At 40.5% G+C, this 19,522-nt stretch overlaps 1 protein-coding gene across 3 annotated transcripts in view; it reads left to right on the top strand.

Moving 5' to 3' along the window:
* LOC149138115 (HAD-superfamily hydrolase, subfamily IG, 5'-nucleotidase) overlaps positions 1-19,522 on the top strand; it is a 619,402-nt gene that overhangs the window by 226,247 nt on the left and 373,633 nt on the right. For all 3 annotated transcript variants that reach the window (XM_089449021.1, XM_089449020.1, XM_089449019.1), the window contains 2 exons: positions 735-899; positions 1,364-1,474. In XM_089449021.1, the coding sequence (XP_089305147.1) occupies positions 735-899; positions 1,364-1,474 (276 nt within the window). The remainder of the gene's footprint in view (positions 1-734; positions 900-1,363; positions 1,475-19,522) is intronic.

The raw sequence follows: 19,522 nt of genomic DNA, 5'->3' as shown, positions 1-19,522 counted from the left end.
GTAACCTTTAACAACTCCATCCCCCAATATACTTTTCAACATAACAAATTGGGTAAGTAATGTTAAGGTCCTTGTTCCGTTGACTGAGCTAGCTAAGTTCCCATAGGAAACACCAAAAAAGAGTTCATTGGGGTATAAAAGATTGTATAATTAAATCAAATCATCGATACTAATGAAGATTATCCAGTAGTCTTGCAAGTGTTGACCTAAGAAGGAAAAATAAATCGTAGTCACCTCCCCTTCTTTATCTTGTTAATAGTGAACGATTTGCTCCTCCACAATTGCATGTTAGATTTTAAAGCATCAACAAATGTTATGTCACTAAAGGTCATCAACCATTTAGGGTTGAAGACCACCATACCCTTGACTTAGGAAATCCCTTAGTCTAAAGTGTAGGGGAGAGTTGGTGAGGTGACTGTGGCCAACCTCCCAGTTACACTCATCCTCACCTAGGTGCTAGGAATTTCCATCTCTGGGTGTCAGATTCTGTAAACAAACCTTACAAAACATTGCATAATTATCCACCAGTTCACAATGTCTGTCAATAATGACAACTGTTGTCATCCAATCTGAAGTAATACAGAAAGAAATGACTTTTACTGGTAACTACACAGCAATCCTATGAGACAATTTTGCTAATTTTCAAAAATGGCTTTCTTTAAAATCAGACATTCCTTTGTAATGCTTTTGTACTGCTAACATCGTTGTTATGGACAAATCTTTTCACTGTGCAGGCATGCCTTATATCAGACATTATTCAGCATTTTGTTGATGCAAGGTTGGACTTTGATGCATGTTATGTTCTTGAGGATGTGAAGCGTGCAATTGGGTACGTTCATCAAAGTGGGCTTATTCATAGAACAATTCTTGCAGAGCCAGATAAATATTTGGTGAAGAATGTAAGTCTCATTATTTGAAACACTACCTCTTTCATGAAATGATGATCATGGCCACAGATCAGTAAAACAATCTTTCTGTAGTTTCGATAGCTAAATCCAGCACACTATGCAGACAGAGGGTCTTTTGATAATTGTTCAATGGACTGGTTATCCCGTAAGTTTTAAATTTTAATATAACTAGCATTTTTCAAAACTATTGTTTCTTGTGTCAAGTGAGAGGACTTGCAAGAACATTGCTGATGCTGATGGGATATCCTGTCTGATGGTCTACTTACGTCTTTAAGTCACGATCATCAACACTCATTTAGTAAGTAGGGAAAGCTAATTGAAAACGTTAAATATACCTGAAAAATAAAGTCTCCAGTTAGCAGATCATCGAAATATGTCTGCCTTATTGCCATTATGATTTTGTAGGAAAAATACTTCTGGAGCTGACATGGATTTATTACATTTTGATTGGACAGGCTGCAGTGTTGAAATTCTTGAGGACACTAAGAGAAAGGGGGAAGAAACTCTTTTTATTGACAAATTCACCATTTTATTTTGTAGATGGAGGGATGCGCTATATGTTCCAGGTTGGTTCCTTATTCCATGAACTAAGTCCTCATTCACAGTCCTTTTTATTTGGAATAATGGTCTTGAGAAATAGAATTTCAAGAGTAATAACAGTGTATTTATATGTTATTGATTTTAATCAGGTTTTGAGATACACTGTGCATTTGTAATGTGCCAAATGAAATAAATTTGGAACAAGCAAAATTTTTCTTCAAATTCTAACTCAAAATCTCTTCAGATAAAAATTCTATTCATAAACAGAAGATTGCCATGTAAAATTTTAAGCCAATAGAACAATGCAATCCCATAACACACTGAACAAAAAATCCTCAGCGTTATTTTTAGATAAACTGGGGTTTACATGCACATACAACCCATATAGCTGAGATAAACGGGCCTCAAATAGATCTACAATAATGCTCGATCTCCAAAACAAAGTAAAAAATAATACACTGCAACCTGTGAACCTTGAATGGATTCACCAAGGGAAGAGATGGGTGCTCGCCCACTCTCACTGAATCACCCGAGGGTTTTCGTCTTGGGGCTACTGTTGAAGTAGAGAACCGGGTTCTCAAACCTCTCCACAAGAAATAAACACAAATCCAAGATCCAAGATGTTCCAAATGACCTTCCCCTCTTTTATAGATCTCATGGATAGATCGCCAAGTCTCTAGATGCATCTTATTTTATTATTTTATAATTATTCTAGAAGCTCCTCCATTGAATTTATCAAGTGACATGGGGACATGACAGTCCTCCCGTGCCAAGATTGCTTGCCCTCAAGCAATCCAAATTTGTGAACCAATCTGGCCACCCAACGCAACTGAGACCCAATACTCGGATCCCATACGAACCATTGGGTGATGCTCTACTCCTGTGTCATCTCACCATGAACGGACCCCTCAATACCCGGATCCCAGACTAATCTCTGACTGAACCTGTCATCAAGAAATCCTCCTGGATCCCAATGCCACCAAGAACAAGTATCAAGGCTCCAAGGCTCCTGTTGTGCTATAACTCCAACCGTGAATGTTGCTCCATCCACCGCGTACCAACTCATCACCTCTCTCCAATCCAACCTTGGGCATAGGTCGAGGTCAACCCCACTCTGCTGATGTCGGGCTAGTGCTACTGAAACACTGATGAACCGTCGGTCCACATCCCATTGCCCACGGAAACATATAGTAACCCCCTCATCTAAGTGCCCCTGTTGTACTGTGCCCCAAACTAAGGTTGATACTCCATCAAAAGGATACCAACTCATGATCTCCCACCAATCTAATGTATGGACACATGTGCAAGGAATACATCTGCTATGTTGATACTGGTCCATGCTCAACTCCTGATGCTCTACCCAGTCAATCAAAACATGTCCAAGAAATCCTGCCTCTCTCCCTCTAATGGGAAAAAGTGGGCAAACTGTGCTGCAAGCCCTGTCTATGTACTCCTAGAGAGGGTTGTTGCCTGAAAATGTTGCAGCTTTGTTGGCTGCCACTACATCTGTTTGCACCTCATCAATGGGTAGACCCAAAGATGGATGCACTGCCGCCTCCCTCTTCTGATGGGAAACTCCACGCTCCTCCAATCCACCAATCTCCTGCAAAATTGTCCTATCATACTCCAACACCTCCTGAAGACATGTGTCTGCAAATACTACCACCTTGTTAGTTGTCTGCACATCTATCTGCTCCTCATCAATGGTTGGCCCCAAGGATGGCTGCTCATCCTCCTCCATCATGGGCTCAACATGAACCTCCAACTGGCTCTCCCCAAAAGGCTCATCATGCATATTGTGCATATCATCCTCCTGAGCTGACTCATGCTCCACCATATGCTGCTCCTGCTGAATCATCACTGGTGACCCATCATCCCGAATGTCTCCCATAGGGTCCACTGACTGCTCACCATACACACTCGAATATAAATTTGGCCTGCTGTCAACAACTTCATATGATGGTTCATGAGAACCAATGGGCTCATCTATAGTAGACTCTTGTCCAATTAAGGACCCTTCAATCTTCTTTATAATCAGTTGACTTGAGTTCCTTGCCAGCTCTACTTCAATTTTAGCAGTCTCGTCTGCGTCTCTGTCCCCTCTAATTTTACATTTGTGATCCAGTGTCCATGCTCCCTGACATGTAAAACAAATCCGCTCTCTTCTCATTTGATTTCTTCTCTTCTTTGGGGGTTCTAGAGATTGCTCTTTTTTTGGCTCCTCATCTTTTCTAGATCTGAACCCTCCAAAAATTTTCCTTATCAAATTTCTTCTAACAAGAGGGTCAGCACTAAGGGCTGCGAGCTGCCTCAGTGACTCATCCATGAGCCAATAAATTTTAAAATTTCAAGATCCCCTTACTGCTGTTGCAAAGACCCAACAAAATAACCCAAATAATTAATTCGCACTGCCCAGAAATTATGTCGTTGCTGCTAAAGGTGAACTAGTGTTTTTTCCCTCGATACTACTCCAAAAATTATGAAAATTTAAAACCTGAGGCTCCTCACACCAAACCCATAAAAACACAGAAATGGTTTGGCTTAAATCCAAGCCAAGGTCAAGCTCACCAAGTGGTGTGAATTACCCAGTTCACTGATAAAATGAACTGATGAAGGAATACTGATTTACAGCCCGCATACTACCCGAAAAATTTTGAAATTTTAACCACAAACTCCTCTCATAAAACCCATAAAATTTTTGGGTAGATTCCAAAAGATACAAAAAGCCCCAATTTAGTGCAAGTTTCCTACTCCGCCCAACTCTGCACACTGCAATGTCCCTTTTAATAATTTGCACAAATAATAAAAGATTTGGCCTCTAATAAATTTGACGACTCAATGAAAAACCCTCAAATCATAATAGTTGCAACTAAAAACTGAAAACCCGCAGGCTGAGCCGAGATCGATGCTTTGATACCACTGTAATGTCCCAAATTAAATAAATTTGGAACAAGCAAAATTTTTCTTCAAATTCTAACTCAAAATTTCTTCAAATAAAAATTCTATTCAGAAACAAAAGATTTCCATGTAAAATTTAAGCCAATAGAACAATGCAATCCCATAACACACTGAACAAGAAATCCTCAGCTTTATTATTTGGTAAATTGGGGTTTACATGCACATACAACCCATATAGCTGAGATAAACGGGCCTCAAATAGATCTACAATAATGCCGCAAATCAGCCTCCAAAATAAATTGAAAAACAATACACTGCAACCTATGAACCCTGAAAGGATTCACCGAGGGAAGAGACAAGTGCTTGCCCACTCTCACTGAATCACCCAAGGGTTTCCATCCCGAGGCTACTGCTGAAGTAGAGAATCGGGTTCTCAAACCTCTCCATAAGAAATAAACACAAATCCAATAACCATAATGTTTCCAAATGACCTTCTCCTCCTCTTTTATAGATCTCATGGATAGATCCCCAAGCCTCTAGAAGCATTTTATTTTATTATTATTCAAGAAGCTCCTCCATTGAATTTATCAAGTGAAAAGGGGAAATGACAACATTTTATTTGTCAGATCAAGGTCAATAAGCTTGCGAGGCACTCCGTGCAATATACACAAGAAAAAAACTCTTACCATTTCCTGAATGACCTATACTACATAAAGGAAATCCTAATGTGACAAAGTCTAGGTGGAAGACGTTTCTACAAGTTAGCCCCAAAGCACAGCTACGTGGCACCCCACACATCCAAAGTTAGGATGTTTAGCTCTATTTCACTGGTGGAATTAAACTTGGACAATTCTCTAGCACACAGATCGTCTAAAAGCTACTACAAAGATCTATAGTAGCTGGATTCCATAGGAATCATCACCTCAAACAAAACTAAGAAACAAAATACACACACACACTTGTAGGATAAAGTAACAACTATGATATGCTATATTTGAAAGGAACTAATCAAGCACATAGTAACTGAGTCATGAAATAAAATGTAACAACCTACACTAATCAAACATAAAACTACAACATACACTTAATATAAACAAAGGGCGTACACAGTGCCTTCACCTTGGAGTGGGTCCCCTCCAAGACTTCGACCTGTGTGCCTGTTACCCACCACCTGTGGGTGACACCCATAGGAGAAAATTTTCTCATAGATGGTCCTTAGCCGACAACCAACAACCCCTTGCAGCCACCAGATAGCTTGATGTGCCACTATCTTCGCCACCTGAGCCAACCATATGCTACCTCCCCAATCTGTTATGATCATATGTTTGAAGGTGGTCCTCCCAACCCCGAAGGTATGGCTTTTCATTATATAGTTGGGTATTTTTGTTTACTTATCATGGACACTTTTGGGCATGGATTAGTGGGGGGATTCGACGGAAAGAGTGGGCTTGGTTTGTGCTCCTGTCTCCTCTGTCTAATTTGATGGTTAACCTTGTATCCTAGTCCTGTGGGATCTCCTTTATTGGTTGCTAGCTTTAGGGGTGGCACTACATGGGAAACCCCGATTTTGGTTGTGTGGTCCCGCTTCCTGACACCATATACATCTCTCCCTTTCGCCTATTATAACCCCTTTCACCATATTTCCCATTTAGGTCCACATTTGTCCACTGGGTCCACAAGGAGTTAGCCTCCCCCTCCCCTTGTCCACACCTTGGGTCGGGCTTGGAACGATGTCCCAGAGGTTGATGCAGCTAAAAAGAAGGGAAAAAACATAATTTGGCCACTCTCAACAGGGAATGTATCACAAAATGCAAAATATGGCATGGACATATGAATTTAGCACTTGAGCAAAAGCCAAACATGAGCTCTACCCCTATCACCATGGCCATCACCTTGGTTCCTAGGGACACTCATATCGACCCCTTACTTCATTAAGGAACCCATGATTATCCCAACCCCTGGTGGACGATGAACTGCCCCACCTAAAGGGGTTATCCATTGCTATATCTTACACATTATGCTCTCATCCCCTGGAGCTCCGAGGAGTTATAAAAGAAAAATCTAAAAAAGACAAAAGGCATATGAAGAAGGGTGGAAAAACAAAGGGTGAGGTAACTCGTGTACCACGATTTCTCCCTCCTACATTCATACACCGAAGTGTGGGCTTCCCTTATTATAGCTACTCGTGTTCTATGCCATGTGGTTTGGAGCCTTCCCCCAATGCCCCACTTCATTCCATCATTATTTCACATGCCACCTGCTATTTGATGGATGTACCATGGACATGTCACTCCCCTAGAGGCTGAAACCACCTAATAGGGTTCTTGGTTAACCTTCTTGAACTTGGAAACACTTGTATGTTCGAAAGCCCACTATGGAAGGGCATGCCACTGTGAAGTGTCAACTTGGATCCATGATTTGTAAGCTCATTTACTCAATTACAGTAATGATTTGTTGTAGGGGACACATTAGATCTTATATAGGATTGTAGGTTGGTCTTCATCTTGGATCTGGTCTCTCTATATGGGGTCCAAGCGCTCAAGAGGGTCATATTGGCATTTGTAGGGTGAGTGTTAAGAGCCATTGGCCTCTTCGATAGTAGAGAGCAGATTGCCACATCATGGGATCCTTTAGTTCCGCTCATTGTTTGCTCGTGTTCCATTTATTTTGTGATGATGATGCACTTGGACCATTTTGCTCTGCCGGCTACACTCTTGCACCACATAGCTGGGCATTGATCTAGGGCTTAGATGAGGATGTGTCTCACTGTGGGAGACAATGGGAGGGCTTGCATCATTTTTTCAACCCTTATTGAGATACAGGCTTGTTTGATCCATTTGGAGACTCATGAGGATGTTTTGTGCCCCCCATAGCTTGCGGTTATAGGCGAAAGTTGCCTATGTTAAGCCTAGGGTTGGGAACGAAAACCCTAAACACATGTGCGAGATTCAGATCCTGTAATCTTGGACCTATATGAACCAATCTCCACGAGCCAACCTCGACCTATACGAACCAATCAATGAAGAAGAGAAGAAGATGCTTGGTGATGTCCAAATAAGCTTGAGGTCACTTGTATTTATAGGCGTCCAAGGGTGTCCAATTTTTTGTTAGGTCTTGTTACCTACCATTTTGTGGGTAATATCCCTAAGAGAAAATTTTCTCCAAAATGGTCCTCAGCCGGCAGCCAACAACCCCTTGCAGCCACCAACTAGCTCATTATGCCATCTTCTTTGCCACCTGAGCTAGCCATGTGTTCGCTCGCCTATCTGCTATGATCATATGTTTAAAGGTAAGCCTGCTGAATCTAAAGGTATGCCTTGTCATTTGGAGATTGAGTATTGTATTTTGCTTATAATGGACACTTCTAGGCATAGATTAATGTGGGGATTCGGTGGAAAGAATGGGCTAGGTCTGTGCTTCTGTCCCGTAGACCCCTCTTAGGAATTAACCTTGTATTTTAGTCCCGTGGGATCTCTTTTACTGACCATTTGGTTCTAGGGATGGTATTTCATGGGAAACCTCGATTTTGGTTGCGTGGTCTCGTTCTCTTATCCGCTTATATTACCCTCTTTCCATTCATTATCACCCCATTCATCATTTCTCCCGCCTGCGTCCACATAGGGTTAGCTTGCCCCTTCCCCTTCCCCACACCTTGGGTCATGGCCTGGAATGAAGCCCGAAGGTTGATGTAGCTGAAAAGAAAGATAAAAGCATACATGCCCACATTCAACAGGAAAATGTACCACAAAATGCAAAAGATGGTTGGGACAAAATACATTTAGCACGCCGGCAAAAACCAATACATGAGCTCTACCCCATCATCATGGCCATCACTGTGGTTCCCACAGGTTCTATGAACCTTTTTCATCATATAGGAACCCATGATTATCCCAACCCCTGGTGGGCAGTGAATCGCCCCACCTTAAAAGGGGGAATTCACTGCTACACCTTATACATCATGCTCTAACCCCTTGAGCCTTGAGCAGTTAATCAAAGAAAATCATAAAAAGGAAAAAGACATATAAAGAAGGGTGGAAAAATCAAGGTCGGGGCACCTGATGTTCCATGATTTCTCTCTTCTACACATTATAAACCCAAGTGTGGGCTTTCCTCTTATTAGCTACCCTTGTACCCCAACGTGTGACCCAGGGCTGCCCCTTCTCATCCCCTACTTCATTCACCTATCTATCACATGCCACCACCTTTTGAAGGATGTACCTTGACTATATTATCCCTTTTAGAAGCAGAAACCATCGAATAGGGTACTTCGTTAACCCCATTTGGAGTTTAGGAGACATTGGCATATCCCAAAGCCCACTATGGAAGGGCATGCCATTATGAAGTCTCCACTTGTGGTCCATGACTGGTAAGATTATTTATTCGATTTCTCTTTTGACTTGTTGTACTGGAAGGCTAGGGGACGCATTGGATTTTATGCAGGATTGCAGATGGTTTCCATCTTGGGTTTGGTCTCCCTATACGGGGTCCTAATCCTCTACAGGGCTACATTGGCACATGTAGGGTGTGCGTTGAGAGCCATGGGCCTCTGTAGCAGTAGATTTCACTCCATGGATCTCCACAACCATTCAAAAATTGCCCGTGATTCACTTATTGGACGAGGAAGATGCCCCTGATCCATCATGTTCAACTGGCCCCAGATTTACACCATACACTTGGTGGATGATCCAGGACTTGCATGATGATGTGGCATCACCTACACCATCATCCTAGCCCTTGTAAGTGATCGACAAGCATATTCGATTTGTTTGGAGACCCATGAGGATACTTGTGTGGCCCCACATATCATTTGGAGCACCGTAGGTTATTGCAAGGGGCCAACCCCTTGTCCACTGCTTTTGAGGGTCTTATTCTTCATTGTGGCACCCATGGACCTCATTAGGCCTCTCAGAGGGCCCTACGACATGCATAGATTATTATTTGACTTCTTAAGAGGCTTACTTTTTCATTTATGAGCAAGTTTGGTGGGCTTGTCACCAAAAGTTAAATTATTAGAACACTATTTTATTTTTGGGGCGTATATAGGCCAAGCAAGCTAATTTGAACTCCTAATTTGTGTATAAATACAAGTGAGATGAGCTCATGAGCTCATGAGCTCATAATCACTTTGGTTTGGATCTCTTATCTCTCTTGAGTTTTTTGCATTTTTTCTAGAGGACGAATTGGAGCCTTTATGGATGAATTTTGATGTGTGGATATTGGTCTATCTTCTCTTGAAGCTTCTCTCCTGACAATTGTGAATGGTTGGATATACTTTGTTACATGTAATTACATGTTTTTTAATGTTATTCTTGTTTACTTTTGTCATGTACGTTGGACTGGAATGTTCATTGTTCTAGGGCTAATTGCTGCATGCATTTACATCTTAAAATTGTGGAATTTGTCTCTATTATAGCATCTTTCAATGTATGAGCCATGTAATATGAAGGAAATCTCCTAGGGGTAATTCTATCAATGAATTTGACCTTGATAAGCCATTTCCTTTGTATATCGAAGTATAAAAGCTGAAAGGTTGCTTCTCCTCTCATATTCGTTATAAAATCCATTCTCCCAAAGATTAAGGCCCTGATATACCAAGGGTGGTCACTAAAAATCATACTCTTTCACCTCCTTCCAGATCTGGACAAGTTGGGGCACCTAGGGCATCAATTTCTCGACAAGCTAGCCACCAAAAAAATTCAATCTCCTACGGTCTCCTACGTTGGCCTTTCCTCAAGCTCTCCTCCAATTTTGAAGCCATTCTGATGGTGGAGTTGGGAGAAAAGCCAAGCCCTAGCTTCGGGATCAAATCTTGCCTTGCCATCCCCAAGGCTAGTACCTCATAGGGTCAAAACAACATCTTCAAGTGAAAATCCTTTCTTTGATCCTTTCCTGTCAGGCCAGACAGTAACTCCTCAACCAAAAATTGATTTGTGTTTATTCCTTCAGGTAGGTCTTCATTAAATACATGAGGGAGAGACTGTTCAGTTCATCTCCCGATGACTGTTCATATTATTTATTTATCTATTTACATTATATTCACCCAATCATGAGGATTAGGTGTCAACATTCCCCCCTTAATCTGAAGGGATGTTGGTGAGTCCAAGCATCATTCTGAATCGTTCAAGCTTTTCTCTTCCAAGCGCTTTGGTGAAGATGTCTGCAATTTTCTCATTTGTGGAACAATGACGGAGATGGATTGTTTTGGCCTCAACATGATGTCGAATCAGATGATATTTAGTATTGATGTGCTTCGTTCAATCATGGAACTTTGGGTTCTTGGCCAATTTTATTGCAGAGGTATTGTCAATCATGAGTGGAGTTGATTGTACTTGTTTTACCTGCAAATCTTCAAGAATTTTTCTGAGCCACACAATTTCTTTTGTTGCTTCAGCTGCTGCCACGTATTCTACTTCTGTTGTGGAATCTGTTGGAATTGATTGTTTGCGTGATCTCCAAGAGACAGCTTCTGAACCAAGACTCATAGCATATCCTGAAGTAGATACCCCAGTTTCTTTGTCTCCATCGAAGTCTGAATCAGAGTATCCAATCAAGTTGAAGTCGTCCACCTGTGTATACTTGATTCCAAAGTCTTGAGTTTCCTTCAAGTACCTTAGAACTCTTTTTGCAGCGGATCAATGTCTCTCACAAGGCTTTTGCATAAACCTGGAGAGGATTCCAACAACAAACAAAATGTCTGGTCTGGTAGTAGTTAGGTAGTTGAGACTTCCTACAAGTTGTCTATACTTTGTTGCATCTTCAAATTCTTTTCCTTCAATAGATGTGAGCTTTAAGTTTTGTTCCATTGGAGTAGTAAGAGGATTGCATTCTGTCATGCCAAACCTATTCAACAAATCTCCAATGTATTTCTTTTGAGAAAGAAATATGGACTTCGGATGTTGGGTTATTTCAATGCCAAGATAGTAATGTACATAGCCCAAATCAGTGATTTCAAAACCTTTCCCCAATTCCTTCTTTATGGATGCAACGTAGCTTTCATTGTTCCCTGTTATCAAAAGATCATCTACATATACCACAAGATATACAACTGTTTTGCCAACTTTCTTGACAAATAAAGTTGCATCATCAAGATCATAATGTTTGAAATTGAGTTTCAGAAGATGCTCAGTTAGTTTTTCATACCAGGCTCGCGGTGCTTGTTTGGGGCCATACAAGGACTTCACAAGTTTGCATACTTTATGTTCATGTCCTTTCACAGCAAATCCTTCAGGTTGAGACATAAAAACATTCTCTTTTTGATCTCCATTCAAGAAAGCAGTTTTTACATCCATTTGATGGACTTTCCATCCGTTCTGAGCTACTAGGGCAAAGAGTGTCTGGATGGTAGCCCATTTCACTGTGGGGGCAAAAGTCTCCTCATAATCTATCCCTTCCTTCTGTGCAAAACATTTTGCCACAAGCCTAGCTTTGTGCTTGTCAAGTGAGTCATCAACGTTATACTTGTTCTTGTAGACCCACTTGCAGCCAATTGGTTTGGTTCCTAATGGAGGATCAACCAGCTTCCAAGTGTCGTTTTTTACGAGGGCATCATACTCCTTTTGCATCGCTTCTTTCCATTGATCATGAGAAGCGGCTTCTTTGAAGGAAGTTGGTTCAAAATATGTAGACAAGTTCAATTCACAATCATAAGAAACATCCATATCAATAGGTGAATTAGAGTCATCTACATCACTTCCATTTTGCCGGTTTGAATTTCTAGTTCCTGTCTTTTCAACTTCATCAGGATGAACACTTTCAAGTGTTTTTGTCAGCCACTTTGGGGGACCTTTCTCAGATGGTCCAGGTTGCTCCATTCATTGAGTTGGGACTGAATCAAGATTGAGTCTCCCAATTCTATCAATCACATCACTTAAAGCATCACCTGTTGTTGGAGTTTCATGCGGGGGAGAGTGTTCTTCGGAAGAAGATTCCACATGTTGATCTAGTATAGGAATCCCCCCTTCAAGATGTGGAATCTAATTATCAAATTCTTGAAATGATTTTGCTTTTGCGAATCTATCCAAGAGATCAAGTTGCCGCTCAACAACATTGTCAGTTTTGGATGATTCAAGAAAAATTACATCTCTAGATACAACAAACTTTTTATTTACTTCATCATAGAGACAATATGCTTTGGAGGTGTTTGAATACCCCAGAAAGATACACTTACGACTTCTAGCACCAAGTTTGTTTCTATGTACCTTTTGTATCAAGGCATAACAGGTGGAACCAAAGACCCTGAGATGCTTTACTGAAGGAACATGTCCATACCACATTTCATATGGAGTCTTGTTTCTTATAGCATTAGATGGACATCTATTCTTTATATATGCAGCACATAGAACAGCATCAGCCCAAAACATTATCTTTACATTTTTGAAGAAGAGCATGGATCGTACCATATTTAAGATTGTCCTATTCATTCTTTCAACGACACCATTCCATTGGGGATTATAAGGCACAGTTGTTTGATGTTTGATCCCATGTTGGCGAAGATAGTTTTCGTTTCCATTATCAGTGCGAATAGACCCAATATGAGATTGTGCATCATTTTCCATCCATTTATGAAAATTCTTGAATGTTTGAAAATCATCAGATTTGTTCTTCAATAAATAAACCCAACACATTCTGGTGTAGTCATCAATAAATGTCATCATATATTTATTTCCATTTGCAGAAGGAACAAGGATTGGACCACATAAATCTGAATGAATGAGTTCAAGTTTTCTATGTGCTCTTGAATGTGAATCATGAAAAGATTGTTTGCTATGCTTTCCTAGAATGCAAGCATCACATTGCTTAAGTTTCCTAGGAATTGTAGGCAAACCGGCAACACCATTTTCCTTCAACAAGTGGAGACTGTCATAGTTCAAATGTCCAAATCTAGCATGCCATAATAAACTTGATGGAAGTGTACCTTCTTCATGATGAGAATTGTATGAGAAATGTTGTGTATGAACAGAGGTTCCTTGTAGCTTGAGAAGCATTTCTTCTTCTATTCCCCTCATGACAAGTGAGTGGTCAGATGCTTTTCTTACTTCAAGCTTTCCATCAAACATATGAATGGAGTGACCTTGTTGGCGGATGTGGACCAAGGACAACAAGTTTCTCTTGAGCTGTGGGAGATATAGAACATGATGCAGAAGAAAGTCTGGAAGAACAGGCAGTTTAAGCCTGATTGTGCCAAGCCCTGATGGCTTGATTTTTGATTGGTCTGCAAAGTATACTGCTCCATCAACATTGTCAGTGAAATCTTCAAAAAAAATATTTTCTATGAGTCATGTGGCAGGTTGCTCCTAAATCAAGTAACCAATCATTTTTCCAAGAAACAAGTGAAGAATTAAATAAATCTTCATTTACTCCAATGTTACATTGTGCCACAACATAGTGAGCGGATTCAGGTGCTTTACTTTTGTCTGTATCATCAGTTTTACCTTTCTGTTGGTTTCTTTTCTGCTCAATTTTGTCCCATGGTAGCTTGCATGTAGAGGCATTATGTGATCCATTTCTTTTGCAGTGAATGCAGTGCAAATTTGCCTTTTCTCCTTGAGAATGTCTGCCCCCTGCCTCTGAAATATCTTCCTCTTCCTCTTCGATCACCTCTTCCTCTTGTAGAATCTTTAGCAAGATGCTTTTCTTTATGAGCAAGGCACACAACCTCTTCAGAAGATTCAGGGGCTGTCTTCTTTCCAAAAGCTTACTCTCTTTCAGCAAACTTTTTCACAAGAGAGTCAAAGGTGATATCTTTGAGATTTCCATTTGTTTGCAATGATTCAAGATAATTGGAGTAAGTAGGATAAAGTGCCTTGAGAAAAGCGATAAGAGGAATATCCAATTCAACCTTAGTGGAATTGATATCATGCATTATAGACTTTACTTCAGATGCAAGAGCAAGAGGATCATTATTTTGCAGTTCAAGAGTGAAGAGTTTAATCATGAGTTGAACAACTTCAAGTGCAGAATGTGAGTCATAGAGTTCTTTCAGCTTTTGTAAGGCTTCAAAGGCAGTTGAGTATGACGAAATATGGCGACTCACCTCTTCATTTACAGATGTTGCGATTAATGCATAAGATTTGCTGTTCTTGTTTTCCCAAATGACGAGCTTTTTGTCTGAGGTAGGCTGTACTGGTTCATTGTCTCCATCTTCGACACACACTCCTTTCCACAACTCATTGAAAATGAGGGTGTGTTTTATCATCCGGGACCATTAAGGATAGTTCTCCTTGCCAGTGAGAACTATTCCCACCATGGATATGATTGAATGCATTCTGTAAAAAAAAACTTCTGCTGATAGAAAAATACTTCTACCAATATACAGTGAAATTGTACTTCTGGTGGTAATTTTTTTACATTTCAAAAGGGCATTCTCTCCATGTACTGTCTTTGTCTTTAATGAAAATATAAAACATAAATCAGCTAGGCATTCTCAAAAGATTTCAAATCTCTTCCTCATATACCAATATGGATGCCAATACCTCACGCTACACCTTTATGCAACATATTTCCCTCAACAATTAACAAGCCCAATACTTCGGTAAATTTCACTTATTTTAAAGAAGTTATTTTGAACAGAAAAACTTTGATTTTTCTTGATCCCACTAAGTGACGTCTTCTTTTCACTTAGTTTAGGGCAATAACATCCGAGTCAGGAAAAAATCACTGGAAACGTTAGTGCGCTTCTTGTTCCAACTCCACATAAAACTCCTGTAAATGCCTCTACAAATATTTCGGGCTACAACAGTAATCAAAATTTTAATGCAGCTTAAAAAAACGGTTCACTCTGTCACATTTACTCTTAGTAGCAAAAATACTGTCTGCAATTGTCGTATGCGTGAATCGTCGTTCAAGGATTTCTCTACTGCACAGATGGTAAAATTTCCACAGTTCTGTCCTTCAGCACGAATATATATGTGACGGTCACTGTGGATTTATTTTAACTGAAATCGGTGGAGCAGCAGCAATAAAGAGTGGCACAACGTAATATAATCGGTGGCACAACAACAATAAAGAGTGGCACAACGTAATATAATCGGTGGAACAACAACAATACAACAATAAAGAGTGGATAGATCAGAAATAAGAGATTATGTTACTTATATAAGAAAGTAGTTCCCTTGTACACAGCGCCAAATCTTCCCTCACCATGCTTGTTCTTACCATGAAAATTTTTTGTTGCAGCTACCAATGTTTTCATTTCAAACACTGTGAAAACATTGGACAAGCTAGGAATTGGTTGTGGATCTTCTCCAACTCGTGAGTCTTCGTAGGCAAAAAGAAACGATAGCAGGTCACTGTGTGGAGCAGCGTTCGTGCAGTAGGTCACTGCGTGGAGTAGCGTTCTGGTGACTGCGTGGAGCAGCGTTCATGGAGCAGGTCACTGCGTGGAGCAGCGTTTTGGCTACTGCATCGGAGTAGCATTCAGGCCATTCCGTGGCACCAGCGTTCCGTATGCAACATTTATGGACAACGCTTTGTATGCAGTGTATTATATGGAGCATGCTTTTAAATGGAGAGCAGAGGAGCAGAATAGGGAGTTACAAAGGGCATAAAAGCTAAAAAAAGGAGCTAGCTCTGATACCATGTTAGGCCAGGCAGTAACTCCTCAACCAAAAATTGATTCGTGTTTATTCCTTCAGGTAGGTCTTCATTAAATACATGAGGGAGAGACTATTCAGTTCATCTCCCGATGACTCTTCATATTATTTATTTCTCTATTTACATTATATTCACCCAATCATGAGGATTAGGTGTCAACATTTCCCAACCTTTTCTAGGGTAAGAATATGATTGTTTGCTACATTCTTTCCTCATACCCTAGACTGGGTCCACTTGGACCTGTGTGGTCCCACTCCTTTGAAAGATCATTCTTCAAGAACCATTTGGGATACTAATTCTAACAAGGATTCTAGGGATTGGGGAACTCCTTCACAAGTCTCATCCCATAAACCTAACCATCAAATCCTCTCTTCCTTTCGCTAGAATACATAGCACTTTTCTTAGAAAGCAAGCAAGCTCTATCCTTCAAACTCTTCTGGGAAAGGGTTTATTTGGAGTACTCATCATGTCCATTGACTTATCCTTCATTGGTGACTCCATACATACCGGTTCTCCTCCCATCAGTGAAAGTCTGTAAATAGAAGGGAGTCTTAGCTAAGGTGATAGTGGGCTAAGTCTCCATTTGTTTCCCTTGGCCTAGCATTTGCCCTTTAGGGATCCCCCTTAGGTCCCTTGCTAGTTTGAGCAGTAACAGGGCCAACCTGACCTTTTGTGCACGTGGGATTTTCTTCCAAGATACACTTTTCCTTTCCAAGTTGAGCAATTCAATAGTCAAAATTGGTCCTCTCAAAAAGAGTAATCTAATCCCATGTTTGGAATTTGCCTCCAAGCTGCCAAATTAACATTTTGAGGTTGCAAAATGAAAAACAAGCCTCTAGGAACAATCGTTCATCATTATCTATGAGTAATGGATGCAACGCATTCAGTAATCCCAGTTTTCTCATAATTTCACATTTAATTAGGGCACATTCAAGACCATGACATGATATTCCATACATTAGACATGTAACAATGTAAAAATATAGCAGCAAAGGCACTTACAAGATAATGAGAATATATCCATCCATCAACATTGCAAAGAGAAGCTCCAAGACAAGATAGCAAAATTTTCCATATATCAAAATGCATCCAAACATCCAATTTCGTCCAACAATTGAGGGTCTGAATTCTTTTTACAAGAGAGATCGAAATCCAAGTGATGATGATCAATACAAATGAGGCCTCTTCTATTTATATGGGGCTCCTCAAGTTTGATTTAGTCTAATTTGGCCTAATTAAGCCACTAACAATATTTTAATATGCCAAATACATGTCCTTTGGTGAGAAGCCCACCAAATAGCTCAATAAGTGAAAAGTAAGCCATCCAAAGCTAGCCAAAATGATTGAATAATGGTCAAGAGGGTCGTTGGAAAGCCTAAATGAGTCCTCAAAGTGTTGTGATGAAGATAAGGGCTCCAGAAATGAGGATCAAGGGGGCGACCCCTTGATTTCCAAGCAAAACATCTTGTGGTGCTCCCAAGTGGTTGTGGGGCACAATCAATGGTCTCATGGGTCTCCAGTGGCTCAATAACAAGTCGATCCTCCATTAGTGAGGGCTAGAAGATGATACATGCGCTCCCATGTCTCCCTGGATGAGACAAAACCCCATCTGGGCCCTGAATGAGCTGCCAAGTGTTGGGTGCAAATATATGGCCGACTAGGCAACATGGTCCAAGTGCATCATCGTCTCTATATGGCTGGGGCACGAGCAAGCAATGTGTGGTGCTGAGGAGGCCCATGGTGTGGCAATCAATGCTCTGCAATGGTGGAGGCCCATGACTCTTAATGCTCACCTTATTGAAGTATGTAACTAGGTTCGGTCTTCATAAATATGAAATTTACTCTTGATTCTTGTATATTGTAAAAAGAAAGAAAATATATTATTATTGTTTTTGTAGCATGGGTTTCATGCTCAAGGTCAATTTTATTTGTAGGTCAAGCACCCATTGAGTGCTTCTAGGATTTGTCATAGAGTTAAGAAGTCAATTGAGTCATTGTCATATATGAAAGACCCCATTGGGCACTTTGTATCATGTAAAGAAAATTTATGTAAGTCATTTTGAGTCATAAAAGACCCTCCAAGATCAAGTCAACCTAGCTGCAACAAGTTGGCCCTCAAGGGATGACAAGTCAACCTCATAAGGGCTATTCGACCACCATGGGAAGCCTATATATAAGGAAGCACTCGACCTCATTTAAAAGCTCATCTATCAAGTTCAATCAAGGATAAGAAAATGACACCTAGAAGGAACATAGAAAAAGAGAATATAAGGAAGAGAAATTCGAAGTTTTGGAATTCGCACCGGAATACCTGATTAATCACGAGTAATGAAAGAATACCTGATTAAGTGGAAGGACCTACTAGAAGAAGAAGCCTCTTGGGAGACCGAAGCATTTCGTCAACAACGCCTTTCATTACCTATGCTTCGAGGACAAAGCATTCTTTTGAGAGGAAGGCAATGTTATGTAAAAAACAAAAAAATATGTAATTAGGGTTGATTATATAATTGGGGCACAAAGGCACCCAAAGGCTTATTTAAGCAAAGGTCCTCTTTGTAAAAAATCATCATTCAGTTATATATATATATATATATATATATATATATATATATATATATATATAGATATATATATGCATAGTCTTCTGTTAAATTGAAGTTGTTCACTTCACTTTGCAGAACTCAGTGCTATAGACTTTTGCTTCCTACCGCACCAAGAGACAACCCTTGATCCAATACTGAAGCAACAACCTGACGTGCTTTTCCGATTCACTGAATTGCCTGCCTGGTCTGCATCTGTATATCCACATAACTTGACACCATCACCTCGAGTATACTTCAACCCATACTCGATTGTGCCACGCAAGTACCACAAGTTGTCTAGCCACTATCTAGTGCACCCTCTTGGATCCCACTATAAATTGACTGAGAGTGTTGACTGCCAAACAAAGTGTTGACCAGATGCATACGTGAAGTGATGAGCTGCCTAAACAAGGTTGGCTCCACATCCTTGTCCTCCGTTGCATTTATCTTCCTCCAGTTAGTAATCAAAGATGTGGACATGGGTCTACAGTCCTACATCTTGAACCTCTTCAGGATCTCCATAGTATATCTCCCTTGACCAAGGAAGATCTCCCGTCTGTCTGCCATACCTCCAGGCCTAGGAAATAATGCAACAACCCCAAATCCTTCATCTCAAATTTTGCTACTAGGTTCCTCTATGAGCCATGATGAGCCTATCAAGAAAAGATCATCCACATACAACACTAGGATGAGTGGCTTACCTCCAACCATCAGATAATACAGATTGGAGTTTGCTTCGCTCTTCATGAAGCCCATTTGCTACAAGTAGATATCTATTTGACCATACCATGCCCTGGGAGCCTGTTTGAGGCGATATAGCCCTCTATTTAGGCTGGACACATGTGTGCCCCTCTCATGCATCTCAAAACCCTCTAGTTGTTTGATATATGCCTCCTCCTCTATCACCTCATTCAAGAATGTTGTCTGACGTCCATTTAGTGAATTTGCCATCCCATCTGTGCTGCTAGACATTTCATTGACCGAATTGAAGTATATCTGTCC

This window comes from Pinus tabuliformis, chromosome X (genome assembly GCF_031772625.1).
Source record: "Pinus tabuliformis cultivar Carrire ecotype Pingquan chromosome X, CPIR1, whole genome shotgun sequence".
Lineage (NCBI taxonomy): Eukaryota > Viridiplantae > Streptophyta > Pinopsida > Pinales > Pinaceae > Pinus > Pinus tabuliformis.
The sequence above is the reverse complement of the archived record's forward strand: the minus strand, read 5'-3'. Positions and strand labels throughout refer to the sequence as shown.